General features: G+C 42.3%; 1 protein-coding gene across 3 annotated transcripts in view; it reads right to left on the bottom strand.

Moving 5' to 3' along the window:
* Positions 1 to 20,303, bottom strand: part of Rnf130 (ring finger protein 130) — a 117,277-nt gene extending 96,974 nt beyond the window's left edge. Inside the window, exon 1 of one of the 3 annotated variants that reach the window (XM_085694892.2) lies at positions 20,030 to 20,303. In XM_085694892.2, coding sequence (XP_085551018.1) covers positions 20,030 to 20,276 — 247 coding nt within the window. In that variant the 5' untranslated portion in view covers positions 20,277 to 20,303. The remainder of the gene's footprint in view (positions 1 to 20,029) is intronic. The other 2 variants (XM_085694893.2, XM_085694891.2) reach the window with 2 other exon arrangements.
* Between the last annotated feature and the right edge of the window lie 2,834 nt (positions 20,304 to 23,137).

The following is a 23,137-nucleotide window of genomic DNA, read 5'->3' on the forward strand; positions in this document are numbered from 1 at the left end:
GTACTTTTCATTATGAGTCTGACTATCACAGCAGACATAGCTAAATTAAGTCCACAGTAAGCCAATACTCAGGAGAGGACAATGGGAAATGTTTACACAGGGGAGGGCATCCATTTCTTCTCATTCCAAGAAAAATCTCTAGTCTTGATTTTGATGAGCTAACAGCAATTCTTTAACGTTTCCAGTTCCAGGAAAAGGAGGCCTGGAAGAAATCTTTGTAGGTCTATCTATGTGAAATCATTCTGTTTCTTATTTATTCATTTACAGGCTGCTGCTCTGCCTCACTTCCTAGGCAAGACCATAGGATCACATAGCTGTTCTGCTACCAAAAGGTCACTTCCAAAAAAATACTGGGAAACAGGAACCGGACAAGGGAGAAAGGTTTATTTATACTTCTAGTCACAAGTAGGAAGAGAGTTCTTAGTTTCGCTGTGTCTTCCTGCAGTAGTGTTATAATTTTACAGAAAAGATAAAGCAGAAGCTTGGGAATGTGCAGAGGCAGCCTTTCTTGTGAGGCAGGTCATCATAATGGTGGGAATCCCTTACTGCGAGGTAAGCTCTTTTTGGAGCAGCTCAAGCTTCTCCGATTCTAATTTTCTGATGCTTTCTCTCTGCCTGTGATCTCCTCAGGAAACTAAATCTCATAGTCATCTCCTCACTAGCACACTAGTGAGCTTGAAGCTAACTCTTCGAATTGTCTTCCAACATCTGCCTACTTAATCAAAACACAACACCAGAAATCATACTGAACACAGATCCCTAGATATGTTAGGAAAGTGCTCTTAGCTAAACCATGAATCCCTAGAAATCCTACTTAATCCAGCTATCTGCTTCTACACAGCCATGAGCTTTAATGTGTCATCTATTTGTACATTAGTCCTAGGGATAAAAGGGGATGGGAACAGAGAAATGATGACCACAGAGTAAGCCACACACAGAAGTAAGGAACCTAGGTAACATATTTGAGGAAAGGTTTTTTTTTTCTTTCTTTTTTTCTATATCTCACAGAACCAATCTGAAAAGAGGATTCAGACTGAGGGTAGAAGTCAAAGGGAGGTAAGCAAGTGGGAGGCGGGAGGCGGGAAGCAGGAAGCAGGAGGCATAGAAGAAGAATACTCTGACCGGGGCAAAGTAGACCTTTCTGTTCTTTACAATCCTGCTACTGAATGCACAGTTCACTCACATTAGGAAGGACTGTTTTACAAATTTATGAGTTCAGATGTTAACATCATCCAAAAGCACTCCCACTGAAATGCTCATAACAATGTAAGACCAGTATTTCAGCACCCCTGCACCTAGGAAGTGGACACATACATAGCATCTACATTAAGTCCTCACATCTCACCTCTCCCTTCATCAGGAGTCTCTATCCCTCAGAAATTCTTCTAAGGAGATACTACAGTAAACTTGCATTTTTTACATATAAAAATGTTTTTCTGCTGCTCTCATTCTTGAATAAGATTAGTTTAAATGTTAAATAAAATTAAGCAAAAAACAAAGCTCCTTCCAATTATCCTCTAGTTCTATTTTTAACATTGACAAAATATTTGAAATGTGTATTCTCTTAAATATTATTCTAATCATGTTTTACTTTTAGATACAGTATTTTTAAAGTATGTACTTCTATATTCCTAATTGGCAATTTTTATTTCTTTGGCCATGTTCTAAAGAACCTATCAAAAGTTATTCCCTTTTTGTATAGAATTTTTAAAGAGGCAATGAAGCATCTTCTGTACACCTTCGGTGCTGGATGTGGGACAACACTATGAGAAGGGTCATCCATAGCTCAACTGTCAGCAAATTACCCACTATCAATAGCTATCCATTATCGTTTGTCTTCTGTACTTAGTTACTGTACATCTCAAATGGATTTTGATTATTTTTCACATCCTCAGAACTCAAATATATTTGTTGGATGTTCTCCATGACATAATAAAAAGCATCTTAAAAGCAATTTTAAATGATGGCTAATACAAATCACTTTACATGAAAAGCCACGTTCAAAAATAATTTCTATTACAACTGATGAAACAAATATCTCATTCAAAAGAGACATGCTATAAATCAAAGTAAGTGAAAATACGTAGCTCAGTCCTCACACAAAAGTGGTACCAGAGTACAACAGGAGTGTTAAGTATACAAACCACCTCACTGTCTATTCATGAAAGGATTTCAGTATTGAGTACGACTCCTTCAGGCCCTTTCTTCACTTGGCTCCTATCCATCATGCTTTCCTCTCACCTCTGATTATTTGTCCTTATTTTCCAAGGTTCTGTCTTCTGCCCACTTTTCTCAACAAGCTGCACACATCCACTCTCATGGCTTTGAACTATCACCTACATGACAATACTGTCTAAGTCTAAATCTCTCTTGAAATTTAGCATTTAACAATCAACTGTTGCTACTCATAAGATCTTGTGGAGCTAAATTCCTAGCCAACAGCATTATCTATTGAACACATGAGACTGCACTCCCTGTTAAAAACCAAGAAGTGACTACATAGAGACTCAGCTCAGTCAACAAAGTCTTCTAATTTTGCCTGCCACAAGACCAACCAAGTTAATGACTTACTCAATATGGCTAATGTACACAGGGATCTAGAACACGACCAAGAATCCAGAGTAAAGCTGGGCAGTGACACACGTCAGTAATCACAACACTAGGGGGGCTGAGAGATATCTATCATGTTTCAGTCAGTCTTGGGCTACATGGGGACACCCTGTCTCAACAATTACAAAGAATTCAGCCGGATGCTGAGGCAGGAAAATCACTTGAACTCAAGAGGTCCAAGCTGGCTTAGACTACATAACAAGACCCAATCTAAAAAATCCAGGACAGTGTCTGAGACATTAACTCTTGGGTAGAAACGTAAAGGGCATGGTGCACGTTTGTTTTAAAGTCACTTCCTTATTCTAGTATCATGAGTTCCAGTATCTGACGGGACTGACAGAGAGTAGCACAGTCTGGTCCAATGATGTGAAGTGCAGGACACAGGCAAGAATCGTGTAGCTGACACTAAGAGGGCAGAAGATACTGCCAAGCGGCATTTAAGATGAGTTGTTGAGACGTGGGTAGAGAACAGGACAGGGAAGGGGAACAGCCATTATTAACTAAGTCCCCATTGAGGAAAATTGTGGGGACGGCTAGAAGAAGTCACACAAGAACAGGTGGTTTCAAGTTTTCTTGTGTGATTTCTTCCAAATTCCCACATTGTTTTAGACCACAAAATGCAAAGAATTTTTCCATTCCCAGCATACCACCCTCCTGTCAGACAAGGAAAACTCTTGGCTTTTCATGCCCACACCCTTGGTTGAAAGACTATTCTTTCCCACAGAACTGCCTTGAAAACCTTGTCCAAAGTCAACTGGTCAAATCTAAGGGCTGATACCGGGATTTAAGACCCATCCCACTGATCTATGCATCTGATCACATATCATGGCCTTGTAACAAGTTTTAATATCAGGAAATATGAATCATTTAGTGTGTGTGTGTGTGTGTGTGTGTGTGTATCTGCCTGTGTGTTGATATGCTCAGCTTCTGTGAGGGTCCTAGGACCCAAACATAGGCTCTTATGCTTGTGTAGCAGATGCTACCAATTAAGTCATCTCCCCAGTCCCTAACTTTTTTTCAAGACTGTATTATTTTTTAAAATAATTTTGAGTCCCTCATGCTTTCATGTGGAATTTAGGGTCAATTTATCAATCTCTCTAAAACAAACAAACAAATACAAAAAGGAAGGGAAAAAAACAGCAAGTAATTTTTATAGGGTTGTATAGGTAAATTCAGAAAGTACCGCTGTCATAAGAATACAGGGGCTGAAGAGATGGATCAGGGGTTAAGAGCACTGGCTGCTCTTCCAGAGGATCTGGGCTCAGTTCCCAGCACCCACAAAAACGCTCACAACCATTTGTAACTCCAGCCTCAGGAAACCTGACATCCTCTCCCAGCCTCTGTGCACAGACATGCATACAGGCAGTACATGCACACACATGTAAAATAAAAGATTAAAAAATTAAAAATGGCATGTGCTAATTAGACTATATATACATACACATATGTGTATATGTAATTTAAACTAAAATATATTTTACTAAACTAATAAATGCCTTTAAAAAGCCCTGAGAAGAAACACAAAAAGAAACTGGTAGAACCAATACTTCAACTCATAAATCTGTTGTCTTTAGCTACCATAAAGGATTAAAAAAAAACCCTAATTTGGAAAGAAATCCAAAAAAACTAGACATCAACATGAAACTTTTAGAAATATACATTTATTCCAGCTGCTATTAATCATTAATTTAAGTATTGGGCCTTAAGATGTCAGCTTTTATCAAAGAAAATTGAGAGCATAATACTCCAAGGACAATGCACACACTGGAAACACATACACACATACATATACTGAAACGGACTGGGCAAGAAGAAACAATGGACACAGTAAGCAGATAAGAAATATGCCAGGCAGTGGTGGCGCACGCCTTTAATCCCAGTGCTTAGGAGGCAGAGGCAGGTGGATCTCTGTAAGTTCGAGGTCAGCCTTGTCTACAAGAGCTAGTTCCAGGACAGGCTCCAAAGCCACAGAGAAACCTTGTCTCGAAAAACCAAAAACCAAACCAAATAAACAAACAACAACAACAACAAAGGAACTATAGTCTAAGAGATGAGTGATGGTGGTAATAAACATGAAAATTTAGAGGTTTGGATCACCATGCCTGGCAATGAGATACAGGGGTTAGGGATATAAAGAGGAAGGGCTGTAAGCTTCTGGCAAAACACAACTGATTAGTGAAGATGCTAATGACACTGGATGAAGTGGAGACAGAGTTTTGAAGCAAAGAAGATGAGCTGTCTCTGACAAGTGCTGGGAATGACAGGGCCATACTTAGTATGGGTAGGCTCAGACATGACACCATCAAGTACTTTAAACTACAGGACTCTGAAGGATCTCAGAGAATTCTATCCGACTCCTATCTCCTGCCCATCTTTCTCTTCTTAAGCAACTCAGAGAAACCAGAACTCCACCATTATTCTTCCCTCAGGTAGTCACAGTAACCATTCCCTCTCTGCTAAAGCAAGTGGAAAGCCTAACAAGGTCACCCTGTCCCTTCTCCCTTGAGAATTCTCATTCATGGGAGTGTCCTGCCTATGAGGAAGAAATGCTAGAGACCACTAAGAATCTGAAGAGGCATGCCCTGCTAATACAATAATTACTTTTTTTCTTATATCTACTTTTATTTTGTGTGCACACACAAGTGTGTGGGTGTGCTTGCCTGTGCACTCCTGTGGAGTCAGAGGTTGACATAGGCTGTCTTCCGCTTCCACTCTTCAGGTTATGGGTTTTTTTTCTTTTTTCTTTTCTTTGGCCATTCCTTAGAACAGGTTATGTTTTTGAAGCAGGGTCTCTTACTAAACCTTTGGGTAGCCAGTGAGTCCCCAGGAACCACTGACCTCTGCCCTTCCGGTGCTGATGTTCCCTGAGTACTAAGGACACAACTCAGGTTCTCATATTTGTGCAACAGTCACTTCACCCACAGAGTCAGCTCTCCAGCTCCTAACGGTCAATCTTAATCATCAACTTGATTGACTTGAGTGATGCTTAGGACATTTGTAAAGCAGTGCTTTGGCTGTATCTGTCAAGAACATTTCCAGAGACTGGTCGGGGCAGGGTGCTGGGCTAAGGAGACAGATACTTTCAGTCTCATGAAACCTGGGTTTTACAAGGCTAAAGAGTTCTAGAAATTGGGTTCATATAGTATCAATGTATTTAATACTAGTGAACTGTACCTCCTCAAATTATTGAAATGTTAAATTTATACTTTTGTCACAATTAAAATTTTACTAATTTTATAAAATACATCTATGAAAATGTCACAATGAAACCAATTATTTTGTACATAAAGATGTGAAAAACAAACATGCCGGCAGCATCTCCTGTCAAGTTTACCCTATCATTACTTTTTTACTTTTGTGATGCTGGGAACTGAAGTTTGAGCCACATGCTGGCTAGAGGTGATGCTGTTGACCAGTCCGTTCTCTCAGTTATGAACTTCCACTCAGAATGATGCTCACTAAGGACTACCACAACACATGTTAAGAACACACACTACCTCTAAATATAATCTCAGTTCCACAATAAAAATATTTTCACAAAACATCTTCCAATAATCTTTCATCACTTTTACAATGTCTCAAACCCCAAAGACTAAGGAACACTGCCTCTCTCTTCAGTTCTTCTGTATATCATTCTATCACTCTCCCCTTTCTCTCTAAATGCCTTCCATTGAGTATTTTAGATCCTCTGGTCTTCATGCCAAAAAAAGGAAGTGCTTTTTCTCTGTCCTCCTCTTTAGTATCTGCTTGTGTACATGCTTCTGCCTCAGCTTAAATACCATTTCTGTAGAGCAGTGATGGAGATTGAGCTGTTAGTATTACAATGTTTTAGAATACTCACAGAGATTGTTAACAATTACTTTTTAAATTTTGTTTTCTATCAATTTTTCTTTACTATAGAGTACATATTATACTTACCTTATGTTTCCCAGGAACAGCATACAGGCACAGTATGTACTTAAATACTTGACAAATGAATACTTATAGCAACGGCCACCACCTAAATGTAAGATTTCTAGTTTCATGAGTAAGTCTGGTGACAACACAGAAACAAGAAACTACATCACTGGTAAGACCTTTAAGGAATCACTGAAAAGACAATAAGAAACTGACTACCATAAATAGCACTCCAACACTTACAAAAATGGCAATGGAGGAATGTGCAAACAAATGACCAGTTACAATACTGCAAACCATTAAAAAGTACTAAAAAATGATCACAAAGAAATAATCTATAGACATTGTGAAAGAGCAAGCTATAATCATAGAGTGTCAGTGCTGATGAATTAGGTACAGGAGACAGAATAATGACTCCCCCAAAGATGACCATGTCTTACTCCTAGAACCTGTGACAACGTTCTTTATAAGGCTAGGAAGAATAAGGTCAAAGAAGGTGGTAATCAGCTGATCTTATGAGAAAGAGACCATTTTGGACTCTTGGACTATCCGACTGAGCTCAATGTAATCAAAATGTTATTTAAGTGCGGGGAAAAGGCAGAACAGAGGTTTAAAGATGGAGGGAAGGGCTATGTGCTAAGAAATGTAAGGCAATCTCTGCACACTAGAAAAGGAAGAATCTTCCTCCTTAGAGCCTCGAGAAGTATGGCAATCTTGCTGACACCTTGATTCCAGCCCAGAGATACCCAATGCAAACTGGAGGGCGGTTTTTGTTTGTTTTCTGAGGCAGGGTTTCACTACCTAGTCCAGGTTCCCTTCAACTCAGGATCCTCCAGCCTCAGTCTCAGTCTCACAAGTGGATTACAGATGCCAAAGCAACTCTAGATCCAGGAACCATGTAAGGCTTCAGGAAGCAATCCAACCTTCTATGCCCTCTCACGTATTTGGTGTACATCTATATACAGAATATCTTTTCCTATAGGATGAGCCACAGCTTTTTTTGTCAAGATCTATAAGCCCAAAACAATGGACTAAGATGCAGAAAATATGTTCATGATACTGAATAGTGATACAAATCTACTAGAAAGAGTAAAGACTGGTGACGAGTCAGGCTTTAAGAACTGCTTTTGTAGGCTGAATGAACAGGCTGAATGAAGGAAAGATGGAAAATTACGTAGCTTAGGATAAGACTCTATGAAAAAAGACCCAGGTTTAACTAAGAGTAAGCTGAAGATGAGTCACTGACTCAGATCACTGACATCACCTAAAAAGCTTTAGGCCAATATCCAGAGATAGAAAGAGCTGCACTTCTACACTGACAAAATCAAACCCTGCAAGACTCTTCAATTTTGGATTTTTCTTTTATTAGCTTCCTGTGGCTATTAACAAAAATTATCACAAACATGTTGGGTCAAAACAAGTCTGTTGTATCAGAATTCTGGAAGCCATGAGTCTAAGATCAAGGTGTTTGCAGGGTTGATTCCTTCTGTAGGCTCGAGGGAAACACTGTCAGGCCTCTTTTCCAGTTTTCCAGTTTTTTCCAGATTGCTCCTGCTGGCAATCCTTGGTGTTCACTGGCTGTAAGAATTTCTGATTAGGTCCTTCCCCTGGTATTCTTTTATGTGCTTCTCTCTGCATCCTCCTATTAATCACTTGTCACTAGAATTTTTGCTCATGTTAATTAGTAAGATATCATCTTAATCCCTAACTAATGACATATGCAAAGATTCTATTTCCTAATAAAGTCACACTGAGGTTCTAGGTGGACATGACATTCCCTTTAGCCTCTTTTATAAGGGAACTAATCCCATTCATGAGGGTTCCACCCTCATTATCCAATGAACTCCAAAAGATACCACCTCTAAATACTGTCACTCTGGGGGCCACGGCACAATAATTTTGGTAGAACACCAACATTTAGACCACCACAACAGACAAGACCCTCTGGGTGGAATATTAATAGACAGATGGGTGCACTTTGAGACCTAAGATGCCACATTCCTAAGAACGGCCAAAAGAAACAGGAATATGAAATCCAAGGGGTAGAGAACTTGAGCCAGATAAAGGAATTCTCAACTATCTGCAAACATTTAAAGCAACTTTTCTTTGAGTTGAAAAATACTTCATAACACTAAGTTTTCAAAGAATGAGGGTGGTAGATCTCTGTCACTGCCCCTGTTCAAGCATATGTTTGGTAAGATGCAGCTTGATGGGAGGGTTAGGTTTGTAGATCATTGATGAGTTAAATTCGGAGACTACGATTATCTCCCATGTCTGTCTCTTTAATGCCAAATATATAGAACTATAAAACGCCACCAAGAACACAAACACACACACACACTCTCTCTCTCTCTCTCTGTGTGTGTGTGTGTGTGTGTGCACGAGACACCAGTCATTAGGTACACATGGTAAATAAAATTTACAAGTCCTAAGAACCAAAGGGGTACTGAATGGTTTTAGCAGGCAAATAGTTCAGACTTCCATTTTAGGGATGAGAAGCCACTGAGCCACTGAAGGAGTTTAAACAAGGAGTGACATGACTGTATAAAATTTTAAGAAAGTTCTGGAATTCTGGATACTGCAAAAGACTGATAGAAGTTAGGGGTAAAAATCAGAGACCAAGAAACAAAAAGGGAGGAGGGATGACAGCTGCTTATCAGAGGCTCTGAAAATGGCAAGTACACACTGAATAAATAAACTGCGAGGAAAAGATAATAGGTGGTGTTTCAGAGAAAAAAGCAAGTATGACCGACCCCTAATTCTGTCTAAATAAGAAGAGTGGGAGTACTAGACATCAATGGTAGCAGACTGGGAGATGAAAACAGAACTAAAGCTCCACTTGGGACTGACCATTTGGAAAGACTGGGATATTTAAGTACAGACAGCAAGTAGAACTGAACACATAAACCTAGAATCTAGGACTTAGCTGAGGCCAAGTGAAACCATACAAGAAGAGGATTACAGGAGGCACACAGGAAGGAAAAAGAGCTGCCTTCAGAGAGACTAATCAGTGGTATTGGATACCAAATCTAAAGCATTACATGTGCTAGACAAATGTTCTATACCGAGGGCTACATTCCTAACCCTACGTTTTGGGACAAGGTATATTGCCCAGGCTAGTCTTGAAGTTCCCTTGCATTAGGTTTCTGAGTAGCTGACATTAAACACACATGTGTGCTACATGCATAACTTTCTTCAAACAAAAACATTTTTTATTACTGGCTATTAAGTGCCCATTGAGTTTTGCTTAGAGTTTACAATCTCAAACCTTAGCTGGATTATTAGGTTTCCTGCTGCCATGCCCCACCCCCAAGTATTCAGCTACCTTAGTAATAGGAAGCTTGAAAATGGTAAAGTGGGGGAGGGAGGGAGGGAGGGAAGGAAGAGAGAGGGAGGAAGGGAGGAAGATAGATGAGAAGTGATAGAGAGAGGGAGGGAGAAAAGGAAAAAAGAACGAAATAAAGAGCTCATGCCTCATTCATGATGGTGGTTTTGCCAAGGTGATCTGGAATAGAGAAAAAGGGATGGGTATGCAGGAAGAATCACATTAGAAGTCAAGAAGAGGGGCCAGGTCGTAGTGGTGCACACCTTTAATACCAGCCCTTGGGAGGCAGAGATAGGCAGAGCAGAGCTCTGAATTAGAGGTCAGTCTGGTCTACAGAGTGAGTTCCAGGACAAGCTCCAAAGCTACAGAGAAACCCTGTCTCCAATAAATAAATAAATAAATAAATAAATAAATAAATAAATAATGGGGAAAAAAAAGTCAAGAAGAGGAAACTTATTCTATCCAGTGGGGCCAGGGAACAGTTCAATGAACCAAGTTTGAACCATAATAAAGCAGTAAAGAAGTTACTTGAAAGAATAAGAAAATACTAGCCAGGCAATTTGGTGACTGCAGCAGTAAATTGTTTTATGTCCATGAACCTAGATCTGTTTAGGAAAACAAAGTAACTGTCTCTCCTGATCTCAGAGATCAAGGAGACCTTGAGAAACAGCTTAGTCTCTACACAGTCCTAAACACTGTGTGCCACTAGAGGCGGAAAGGATCTCAGACACTGGGAAAATAAGGAACTTCTTCAAAGGAGGAAAAGAAAAAATAGGAAGCAGATTCATTTGCTGTGATCAGAGGGGAAAGGGTGGAATTTTACATTAACAAAAGGCAAATTCACCCAACAGCTCACTAACAAGTACAGCTACCCCTCACCACTCTGGTTCCCAGAGACAACCAACTTCTGTTTTTAGCTCTTCTGCTGGCCAGCCTTCACAGTTCCAAAAAGACAGCAGCCATTCTTTCTTAGTTTATCAACTTTAAACAGCACCTGTGGATTTTGTGATTGTCGCAAAACAGGGTTCAATTCACTGATTCTTCTAATCTGTTTTGATTCTATTATTTCTTTGTTTTCCTGTGTGGTCAAACCTTTCTAGTGTCTGCAACCCTATGAGAGGATTACCCTGACCCGTTCAGAGCTATCTAACATACTCTTCTCTCTTTCATGTCTTCAGTTTTGCCACCTACTCATGGTGATGACCTAAGGTCACAAACACTGACTTTCTGCTCTGAAATTGTAATTAATCTCCCATGTTTAGTCACCAGATTATTTTTACATAGTGAAAACGATCATAACTAAAATATAGAAAAGTTGATCCTTGTGCTTGGATCTCATTTCCAGGACTCATTACTTAGAATCGTATCTTAGATTAGCTTGCTTTACATCTGGAGCAGTCTTAGCTGGTTTTAGAGTCGTTTCACTAAAGAAAAGCAGGCTCTCTCAGCATATTCTTGGAACCTGTTCATGTTATCCAACTCCAAAGTCATCCTGCTCTTAATGAGGGTACAGAATAGACTTAAAGGGATGGGGTATAACTCAGTCATACTTGTCTACCATGAGCATGGCTCTGGGCTCAAGGCCAAACACTGCAAAACAAGCCACTTTCCAGATATTTCTTCCTCAGTCATCCCCTTCAGGCAGTGAGTAACTGAATACCCCCCTTTAGTCCTCATGAACACTCACCCTCAACTTTTCTAAAGCACTAATTGTGGTGTGTGTGGGTGACATGTCGCATATTCACGCAGAGGTGAGAGGGCAACTGTGTGGAGCTGGTTCTAGGGATCAAACTCAGGTTGTCAGGTTTGCACAGCATGTGCTTTCACCCATCTCACCAGCCTACGTTCTCCCCTTTTCAATGAAAACTAATAATGTGTGTTTGTCCCTAGTGCTCATTCTCAGAGGGGAGCACACGTCACTAAACTCAACTCATAGACCTGCAGCAATTTGTTTGATACAGAGAAATGCCATTGACGATCTAATCGATACAAACCCTTTTTATTTTTCGTATTACTTTGAGTCCTTGTCCACCTTAAATGGACTTAACTCAGTCTTAGTTGACACACTTTGCATTTATTTTTGTAGTGCACACAGAGCTTTAATGCTGTGCTCTTTTATGGCACTGTAACATTCCACTGAGTGGATATATCATAATTTATTAAACTCACTTGGGAAGCAACACAAAGAGGTGGTTAGAGTATGGGCACTGCCCAACTTCCAAGGCCACAGTGCGCTACCTCATTCTCTTTAATTCACCTAACACTGACTGCTCAGTACCTCTCTACTATGTTCCAAATACTATAGACATTACTGAATATACAAGAGAGGACATGAGACAGGCTCCCTGCCCCCAGAAACAAGAAATAGATACATAATTTCAGTTATGTTAAGTGCTATAAAGAAAACAGGCACCAAATAAAAGACTGGAGTGCCTGAAATTCCCCAAGCACCACGAGAGGAAAAGAGTACCACCTACACCATTAGGAAGATTAAACACAATCAATGTGAAACACTAGCACCACTTGTGGAACACAGCACATACCCAACATGTGTTACCTATATTTATTGCCTGGGATAAACTGAGAGCAACAACTTACCCCCACTCACAAGTCAGTACAAATCTTACACATTTTCAAGGCTAGTGCTCTACAAAGAACTTTAATCTAGGATGTTTTAACGTCCATTCTCTTCTTGTGTTCTGTTTCTTTTTCCATTCTTGAACACACTGAGTACACTTCTAAAGATTGGTTAACATTCTCACCTGCAATCTTGTCATCTGGTGACAGGCCTTTTTTCTGCTTCTTTATAGGTCATCTGGTAATCCTGGACTGGATGTCAGTTTCAGATTTTGTGAGTTTTGGAGATATGTGTTAAGGTATTCCTTTAAATATCACCCTGTCATTTTGGAACAAACTACATGGTCTCAATAAATCAAATTCTTTAAAGATTTGCTTTTAAGCTTCAATAGGGGAGAGGGTTCCAGAACAGCTTTGCTCTAGGAGTAATCTGGCTTCACTACATTCTCCTGCTCACCAGGTTTTTCTACTCTGATGAATGAGAACCTCAGATTCCCAGTCTCTTAAGAACTTCTGGAATTGTTTTAACTGCTCCTTTCTGGCAGTTCTCCCAGCCTCTAGTAACTTTTTCATGCAGGTCATACCCAGGCTCCAGGAAAGTCCCCCGAAGGAGTACTCTGGCTCTCTGTAGCCCCCTCCTCTCCAGCACTGCCTCATCCTCTTGTAGCTCTGGCTCATGAGCTATGAGATTATTTGCCTGCATCTAGGCTAGGCTGTTTTTCTCGGCATGGCAGTCTAAAAATTCCCAGACAGCAGGAGGCAACGGTGGGGCTCCCTCACCTTTCTGTTCTCTTAGGGACCCCCCATTCTGTGCTGTCTAATGACCTTATCTAAAACTGCTGCTAACAGGCTGTCCGCTTTTCTGATTGGTTAAGGTTGGAGAGGGAACCAATGCCAGTTGATCTATTACAGTCGGAAGTAGAAGTTCCCAGGTTTGACATTGTGCAGGGATAAAACAAGGTCTCTCTCTGTATCTCTGGCTGGCCTTGAACTCAAAGAACTGTCACCCCAGTGCTAAGCCTAAAATCGTGTGCCAACACACCCAACTAAACAAATCTCATTTAAAAAAAAATGAAATCTTTCTAGACCACAAGTTAAAATGATTTTCATTTTTCTGGTCTCCACACTATTTAAAGTTCAATACAGTACAATAATGGACCCCTACTCTATCCACTCCTGCTCTAGCCTCTCCTGGGATCCTGCCATCCATTTCACCAGCACACCAAGACCCCAGCGCAGGATTAAACACAATTACATACTTGAATCACTAGATAATCTCAAGCACAACTTACTAGCTTGGCTCAAATGAAGAAGACAGGACCCATTACTTCCAAGAGTTCAGTCTGGGACAACTTAACAATCATCAGTTATAATACAGTCCTTAATGGAGGAAAATATGGTAATTTTCTTAAAGGGGCTGGAGAGAAACATTTTATCACAGGTTCTGTAGGCTCTTCATAACCAGAAACTCTGAAGGAACAGTATGAAAGCAGCTACTGATGCCAGCTAACACATGGGCATATCTGTATTCCAACAGAATGCTCTGGCAGCCCTTGCTTCAGAAGAAACCCCACCTGCAAACTGCAGAAAGCCTTCAGTCTTTCAGAATGCTGTGCCGGAGTTGTGCTATCCCGCCAAGGCTGATCATCTTCTCAACAAGATGACCCAAGGTTCTTTCAGGTCAGAACTTTTATGCTCACACAGCACAAGCACAGAGTAGGCTTTTAAGCTCTTTTTGACGGTATTTGAAGGGCTCTCAAAATTACCTCCAACAATAGGAAAGCTGCACCATTAAACATATGGAAAGCAATAAATGTCTAGTACACAAAAAACTTAAAGATAATAAAACTTTTCAAAGGGTGATGGGCTAGACAAACTTAATGGCTGCATTTTCTGAATGGGTCAAGAGTGCTATACTTAAAAAAAACTAGTTATGAAGACACTCCATTGATCCCACTGACATTAATATGACTGAACCACTAAACCTCCCTCTTTATGAATTACATGAAGGATGAGGTATACAACACAATCCCCTTCCTTTCTTTAAAAAAAAATATATATATACATACATAAACATTTATATATACATATATATATTTCAAAAAATATTTTGCTATGGAGTCAAGCTGGCTTTGAACTCTTGTTCTTCTTGCTACAGTCCCAGTATAGGCATGCACATATGTGTGTGTGTGTGTGTGTGTGTGTGTGTGTGTGTGTGTGTACATATATATGACTTTTCTGTTACACTCCTGTAAAACTTTTTAAAATAAATTTAAATATGTAGGATATGTGCACATGACTGCAGTTGCCCATGAAAGCCAGAGAAATCCTCAGGAACTGCAGTCACAGGCAGTTGTGAGCAGCCCAATATGTGTTGTGGAAACCAAACTTAGGTCTTTTGCAAGAAGTACACTCTCTCTCTTAACCACGGAGACATCTCTCTAGTTCCATCTCCTCTGTTTTAAATAAAACTGCCTACAAGTAATTTCTGACTGTCAAAATTCAAATTTATCTAGAAATTAAAGATTTGGTATATTAAATCTTTTTAAATTGTCTAATTAAAAAATACAAAGCAAATACTAACAATGTTTAATGATTTGTTGCTATAAATGTAGATGTGTATGTATAAACAGTCTTCTGATGTGACTAGCTTAAAAAGAACAATATTTGGCTGGGTGGTGATAGTACACACCTTTAATCTCAGCACTCGGGAGGCAGAGGCAGGCAGATCTCAGTGGGTTTGAGGTCAGTCTGGTATATCTAGAGTCAATTCCAGGACAGTCAAGGCTACACAGGGAAACCCTGTCGGGGGGTAAAAATCCACAATATTCTTGGGCCAGGAAATAGCTCAGTAATAAAGTGTGTGGCTAGCACAGGTGCGGCTATGAGTTTGGCCACCAGTACTACAAAAAGAAATTTGAAAGTATTCTCTTTAATGAGTACGTTCTGGCAGGTTTCTTAAACATCTGTCTCATTCTTTCAGTTACATCATGCTCCAGGTGAAAGGATCTTAGACAACATTAGTCTATTCTTACCAGTGAAGGATTTCTGTTATAACATTCAAAATGAAGTTCTTCAGTTTGTTTGTCTCTTATAACTTGTAATCAGAATTAACCATAAACTAAAGGTGTGTGTGGCTTCTACGAAGTGTGATGGAGCTGCCTTACATCCAGATGCAACCTAGTATTGGCCTGGGCAAAGTCAGGAAAATTTACCAGATGTGTCATGTGACAGGCGATGGACATGACATGTCATGTTATGGCTATCCTTATCTCCATGAATAACTCTCACAGAAGGTAATGCTTCTTATTTTCTAATTAATATATAAGTAAATTATATTTAACAAAAAGTTAAAACTTTTTGCTTTAACTTCAGCCCATCATTCCATACACTGAGATTTTAGGAATCCTGACTATATCACCCAACATACCGGTTAGATATGTTTTTGTTTTGGTTTGGTTTGGTTTGGTTTTGGTTTTTCGAGACAGGGTTTCTCTGTAGCTTTGGAGCCTGTCCTGGAACTAGCTCTTGTAGACCAGGCTGGTCTCGAACTCACAGAGATTCGCCAGTCTCTGCCTCCTGAGTGCTGGGATTAAAGCTGTGTGCCACCGCTGTCCGGTCGGATATTTTTTTTTGCTTTTTTTTTTTTTGCTGTTGTTGTTGTTGCTTTTTTTTATCACTAGCATAGCAAAGACTTTCAACATGTAAGAAAGAGCAGGAGGAAAAAGTGGAGGCAGAAAGTAAAGAAACATTAATCAGACACTTTGCTCTAGCAGAAACAGAAATATGGTAGCAAGTTGGGAGCCTGGTAAGGAGGATGGAAGGTTCTAGATTTTTTTCCCTAACATTTATATGATAATAGAAATCATTCGAAAGTGAAAGGGAGAACATACCATGTAAAAACATTGTCTACATACACTGTAAAGCTGAATACAAATTTAGCACACACACACCCCACATGATCTTCTTGCCCAGTTATTTAATTATCTCAGCACCGTTTTCAAAGCCTTCAGCTCTTCTGAGTTCTCTTTCTGGCTGTTCAGAGTACCTGCTCCCAGGATCATATGTACTTTTTTTCTGTAACTATTTTGACATCTCTATGTCTGGTAGCCTTCCTCTGTTATTATCAACTGTAATGCTACAAGATCTCTTTCACCTTCTGTTTTTAATCAGTCTCCTTCACTGCTCATGAAAATTCTTAAATCTAACTTCAGATTTGCTAAAGGAAGCACCAGGGTTCCAACAGGATCACAATTTTAAACATAAAAACCTAAGATAAACCCTTTAAAGACTGTGCTGCAACTACAGTCAGCGAGATTATCAGTAAGGGTTATTACTCGGCAAAGCTGTTCTCAAAGCTTTTCACACCCCATCCTGAAATTTTCTGTACAAAGCATAGAGTGGTCAATGCCAAACTCTTGCTGCCAGCAATCTGCATACATACTAATTACATCACCACTACAGGGCTTTCTCCGTTCCCAACCCCCACTCCGGGCTCAAACAAAAAGCTAGTGTGCATGCACATAAAGCACATTTACAATGTCTGTGCCACACACTAGCTAGGTCTGCTCTGCAAAGGGATTAGTGTGTGCCTAATTTAAAGATGACCACTGCTGCAAGCAGCCAAAAAGCATCTAAGATCTGTTCATAAATGTTACAACACACGCCTTCAAAACTCCATTTCTAAAAATGAATACTTTATCAGGTAATATGTAAATGTTAACCCAGAACAAAGAGCATCTCCACTCACTGATACATTTTGTTTAATAAAAAATATTTGTTTCAAAGTATACTCATTTAGAAAGTATTTTACAAAGTAGAATGGTAACACTTTCCAAAATGTACTTTTAAAATAGCAAAGTTTCTAAAGAAAAATAAAGCCAATTTGTCATTTATAAAGAGAGGATGGTAAAGCTCGGTAATTCATACATGCCTAACTGTGCAACTCATAGCTGGCCTGAAAGCACTGCAAAATAACAAGTGTTTCTAACTTCACAAAGCAAGCCATAGATATAGAACTAGCCATTACGGTAAACATTAGAAAAGCTGTAAGGTTCTTTTGTCTTTTAAAAAAGGTATTATTGTTTTTGTTTTGGGGAACAGGGTCTCATACCATGGTCCAGGCTGTCCGGGGACACTATGGAGCACCAATCCTCCGACAATTCCACTCCTGGGATAACAAGTGTTCATCCACCACCACACCTAGCTTTAAATGATCTTCTTACACATGAATAATTTTACCAGTCTTCTATCATAGTCTTCTTTATAAAACACACTATTGAGTTTCTGGTGCACAAGCAGATGTCACCTTGGATTCCATATGCATCCACAGGTGTAGAAACAACTTATGGGTAGACTACCTGGGAAAAGAGCCCCTCTGAATGGGAGCTTCGCAAGTAAAGCTTCTTAACAGCTTCACCACATGCTGTTGCCCTCCTTTTTCGCCAGGGCTTTTAATGGTGCTTGGCAACGTGCGTTTCAATCAGTACTTGCTGGACTGAAAGACCACATGGGTGAAAACCATTTGTCCAAAGCTTGACTGAAGCCACCTACAGGGTCCTGCCATCACTATCCTGAGAAATCACGGAGTAATTCTCATGTGGTAAGGGCTGGAGAGATGGCTCAGCAGTTAAGAGTGGTTGTTGGTTTTTGCAGAGGACAAGGGCTTGGCTGCCAGCACCTACAGGATGGCTCTTTACTCCAGTTCCAGGGAATCCAACACTCTCTTCTGGTCTCTGTGGGCACTACACACACACTGTACACATACACACAGGCAAAATATCCACACATAAAGTTTTTAAAGAAACAATAATGATACCTCTTCTCCACAGGAGAGGCGAATACATTATCAGTCTATTTTTCAGATAAGAAATGAAGCTATCAGGCGGAATTATTTTGCCAGTATCACAGTGTATGTGCAGCACAGATCTGATAAGGGGCCTTCAACCTCACGGTGCTATTTCCCCAGTGACAGGATATGACGACAGACTTTTAGTTCCCAGCGCCTTTCACTTGGAACCCCTAAAAGCATTCTCCAAGATGGGGTTTAATTTGGGGGTGACAGACAAGCACATGAAACACTTTGGAGTCCAGCATCTTGACCGAGGGCGATGGTCTTGGGGTGCCTGAGGGAAGCAAGCCCCAAGCACGAACCACAGATTTCACAACACAGCACAGCTCTTGCTGCAGAGGAGCTAGCCTTGTTCTTCCTCTTCCTCCCCTTCCACATGACCCTCACAGTCCTCTTCCCCACCAGAAAATAGTGTAGCATTGTTACCGCCACAGTTTGGCAACATTACATGTCCCAACCACAGTGACTGGCACAGAGCTGGCAGCAAATATTTATTGAATGGAGCAAAGACAAAAACTGCTTCTATGGTCAAGCAAGGACCTGAGGTGCTGCTTCTAACCTAGTGAAATAAGAAATACACCATAAGCATTTGGTCACTGGTGTGAAAATGAACATTTAAGAGCCCAGTCTAAGTAAAAGACAGGTAATGGTGAAGCCTTATGTGACACCCCCCACCACCAGCCAGTATGCCCCAAAGAAAACAGCTTAGTATGTGCTATCATACAAATACAGAGCTCAGACGTGCATTTTTAAAATATTTTAGACTATAAAAGCAAACACCATTACCCTAAAGATTGCCTAGATTAGGTCATCTGAACACAAATAGCAGGGTTTTGTTTTTTTTTTAATCCTCTCAAGATTCTAGAGGTGAGGGTGTAGAGAAGATAGGAGACATCTCCCCCAGGTTCTGCCTGCTAAAGACCCCCAAATACAACATTTCACGGAGAAATGAGCCCTTTAAAGCACTACCAGTAATTAACAGACACAGTTTTACATTAAATCATTGGCTATGCACAGACCGAATACACAGGAGGGGAGCGCGGGGGGGGGGGGCACGACGACGGGGACGTGAGTCTACATCAAATGGCTTCAAAGACGATTCCTGACCATTTTACCACTTTCCCTCTGGGTGGGCACCCGTGGCTGAACACCTGGCGACAAGTTCAGCTACTCTCGCGTTCTTTATCATGTGAAAATCTCCAGAGTCTCATGACAGCAAAACTACTGGGGTCACAGAAAGCCAAAAGCAACAGGGACCCCCTCCCCTTAGCCGCTGAAGAAAAAAAAACCGCACGTTTTGACATTCGGGGCGGGGGGGGGGCGAGGAGGGGGGCTCTCATCCCTCGAGATTCACCGCAGTGATAAATCTGTAGGATTTCAGAACAAACCTGCCGATACCAAAATACAGGTTAAGCATCTCGTCCACCATGAAGTAGTTCTGCGCCCCTGCACCACCTCCTTTGTCTCAACTGTCCCTGCAAACTCGCATTCCAATGCCCCCTAGTAAACAAGATACCTAAATGAAAAAGAGGGGTTCGTTCTAAGTCTTTATTTAATTTTATTGTTAATGTTATTTTTTTAATTTTAGGGGGGAAATGCAGCAAGCTTTCTGGAGCCTCTCTCTCTCCCCAGCGGGGAGCAGGCCAGGCTCCACAGCGCGGGGACCTCGATTCCCTAAGCTGGCGGCCGAACCGCGCGCAGACACCCGGCCACGCCGCCCCCGCGCCCTCTGCCCCCCGCCCGGCCTCCGGCTCCGGCTCCGGCCTCACCTCCGTGGATGGGCAGCGGTGCCAGCACCTGGCCGCGGACCTCGGCCTTGGGTGAGTCGAGCCCGTAGCGCCCGCGGTCGATGCGGAACGTGAGCGGGGTGCCGCGGCCGGGCTCCTGCACCGTCACGTTGATGAGCGCCGTGTAGTACTCCTGGCTCGCGTTGTCCGCCCGCGTCGGCCACAGGCTGCAGGTCAGGAGGGCCAGCGCCGCGAGCCGGGCCGGGCCCGCCCGCGCCGCGCCGCTCATCGTCCCTCCGGCCGCCGCCGCCGCTCGCGGACCGGGCTCCGGGGCCGGCGCTGAGAGGCGGGGCGGGCGCGGCCCGGGCTGCGGCGGGAGCGCGCGCGCGCCTCGCGACGGCTCGGGCGCGAGCACGGCCCTCCTCGGCTCCGCGGCCCCGCCACTCGCTGCCCTCACGTCCGCGGCCAGCGCGCGAGTAGGCGCCCGTGGGTCCCTCAGGAGAAAACGGCGTGTCAGGCCGCGTGCTGTCTCTTCAGGGCAGATCGGACGCTGAGGGACCAGGCCTGTGGACAGGGCGCCTGAGGGGACTCGGGGAGGATGGGAAAGAGTGGTCCCGACTGCACCAGGTTAGCGATGCCGCCTCGGGCGCGTACTCGCTGCCGCCCCGTCCCCGTCAGCTGAGCGGCGACGCGCAAGCCCGACCACCGCGCATGCGCTCTAGGCCCTGCCTGCTCCCGCCCTCCCGCACGAGGGCCAGGGGCGGTCCAGTCACCTGCTAGCTGGCACCCGGCTCTGTGAAACTGCCTGGGGCTACATAGTCCGCTATGACCTGGATCCGTGAAGCTTTCCAAGAACCTATAGAGATGTTAGAGATACAACTATAAAAGAAACCAAACTAAACGTTAAGTTTTAAATTAAATGTCTCTGAGAAATAACCTTCCCACTGGGTTGGTTGCATATTGTATAATCATTGACATCTGTCGGGAGGTGACTTTGTGTTTGGGGCACAGGAAACCTGGACTCGGGGGGGCGTCTGGGTGGTTAGCAAGATCCGTTAGAGACAGATGTAAACCTCGTAAGGTTGGTAGGAACCCCTCCTCCCCGCTGGATACCCAAATCCACAGCCGCTCACTTCCTTTCTGTAAAATGGTATAGTGCTTGCAGCATTTGTTAAGAGCTCTGCTATGGTTCTCCTGTAGTTGGGTCTCTCTTCACAGGGTAAACTACAGCACCCATTTTTCAGCCCCAGGACCCTGGAGCTGCCCTTCAGAAAGTCGCAGACTATGTTTAGAGCCAGCGTAGGGCTTTCTCTAAGAAGAATCTCCTCTGCCCCTCCCATTTGTGCTCTGTCCTCTCTTTGCTAATAACTCCTGGCCCCTAGTTCTTGCCCTTACAAGGGTCTTTATTATGGGGGGGGGTGCTCATGCCCCCGGCGAGAAGTACTACTGCAGAAGTCCACAGACGCCATCCTTGTAACCGTCTGTAACTCCAGTAAACCAGGCCAGAAGAAGGGGACGCTCCTATTGCTCTCTTGATCTCTTTCAACTGTTGTGGGCTTATCAAGGAGAAAATGTATTTGAGAGTACTTTTTTAAAATATATTTTTTTAAAAAAAATATTCATGTGTTGCTGGGCGGTGGTGGCACTCGCCTTTAATCCCAGCACTGGAGAGGCAGAGGCAAGCGGATTTCTATGAGTCCGAGGCCAGCCTGGTCTACAGAATGAGTTCCAGGAGAGCCAGGGATACACGGAGAAACCCTGTCGTGAAAAACTAAAAAAAAAAAAAAAAAAAAAAAAGTTTCTGTGCTTGCTTGAGTTTATGTGCACCCATACATGAGGGTGCCCAGGGAGGCCAGAAGAGGAAAATGATACCTAGAACTGGGGTTACAGACAGTTATCAGCTGCCATGTGAGTGCTGGGAATCAAGCCTGTGTCCTCTGCACACATGAGCTTTTAACCACTGTCTTGAGCCAGCTCTGCAGTCCAGAGTGCTTTTTCACTTTCCCTTGTCAGTCACTGAGGGACCCCCATTGTTTGTTTAGGGCAGGGTCTTGCTATATAGCCCCACTGGCCTGGAACTCACTATGTAGATCTGGCTAACCTCAAACTCACAGCGGTCCTCCTGCCTCTCCCTCCGGAGGGCTGAGGTGAGTGTTCCCACATCTGGTTATGACCTCCACTTTAAGAAGAGGTCTTGATGCCTTAGTAGACACCAGCATCTAGGGCGATGTCAAGGCCACCTTGTCTTTGACTTCACTATAATAGTGATACAAAGTTGCCTTATTTTAAAGTAGTAAAACACACACACATTTTAACACCTTAACAATGTTCAGTTAGTGGCGCTAAATGCTCATTCTTGTGTAACCGTCACCATTATTTATCTATAGAACACTTGTCTTCTCACAAAATGAAGCTATACTCGTCAAACAACTCTCAATTCCTCATGCTTTCTCCCTCCCGCAACGGCCCTTCCATCATCTCTCTGGACTCACCTGCTCTAATCTCTCGTTTAAGTGGGACTATGCAGTATTTTTTTTCTTATTTATTTATTCTAATTTTCAAGATTCATCCATGTTGCCACGATGTGTTTCTTCCCCTTTAAAGCTGAACAGTGTCTTGATTTGCTCTCATTTGTCCACTGATGGCCCCCAGAATGGCTTCCACAGTTTAGCTATTGTTAAGAGAGGGGGCTGGGAACACAGGTGTGTGAGTCTCTCCTCAAGAACCTGCTTTCAACTGCACTGTGTTTGTTCTCAGAAGTGAAATGTATAGGCCAAGCGGACATTTTATGCTGCATTTTTTTTTCTTGGCTAGGCCACTTGTTCTGTGTCCCACAGCAGCTGTGCCACCAAAAGTGTGCAGGGTTTCACTTGCCCTGCGTCCTCACCCACACTTGTTTTCTCTTTGATTTTCTTTTAGCAGCAGCCATTATATTGGATGTGATATGGTATCTCCTTGGGGGGTTTTGATTTGCATCTTCCTATTGATTAGTGATGTCTCAAGCATCTCTCTATGTACTTACCCCTAAAAATTAAGTTAAAGATGAATGAATTCAAAGTCTAAGGTAGGGACTGGAAATATGGCTCGATTGGTAGATTGCTTGCCTAGCAGGCACAAGGCCCTGGGTTCAATTTTCAGCACCACATAAAT

Source organism: Myodes glareolus, chromosome 9, assembly GCF_982192425.1.
Source record: "Myodes glareolus chromosome 9, mMyoGla1.1, whole genome shotgun sequence".
Classification (NCBI taxonomy): domain Eukaryota; kingdom Metazoa; phylum Chordata; class Mammalia; order Rodentia; family Cricetidae; genus Myodes; species Myodes glareolus.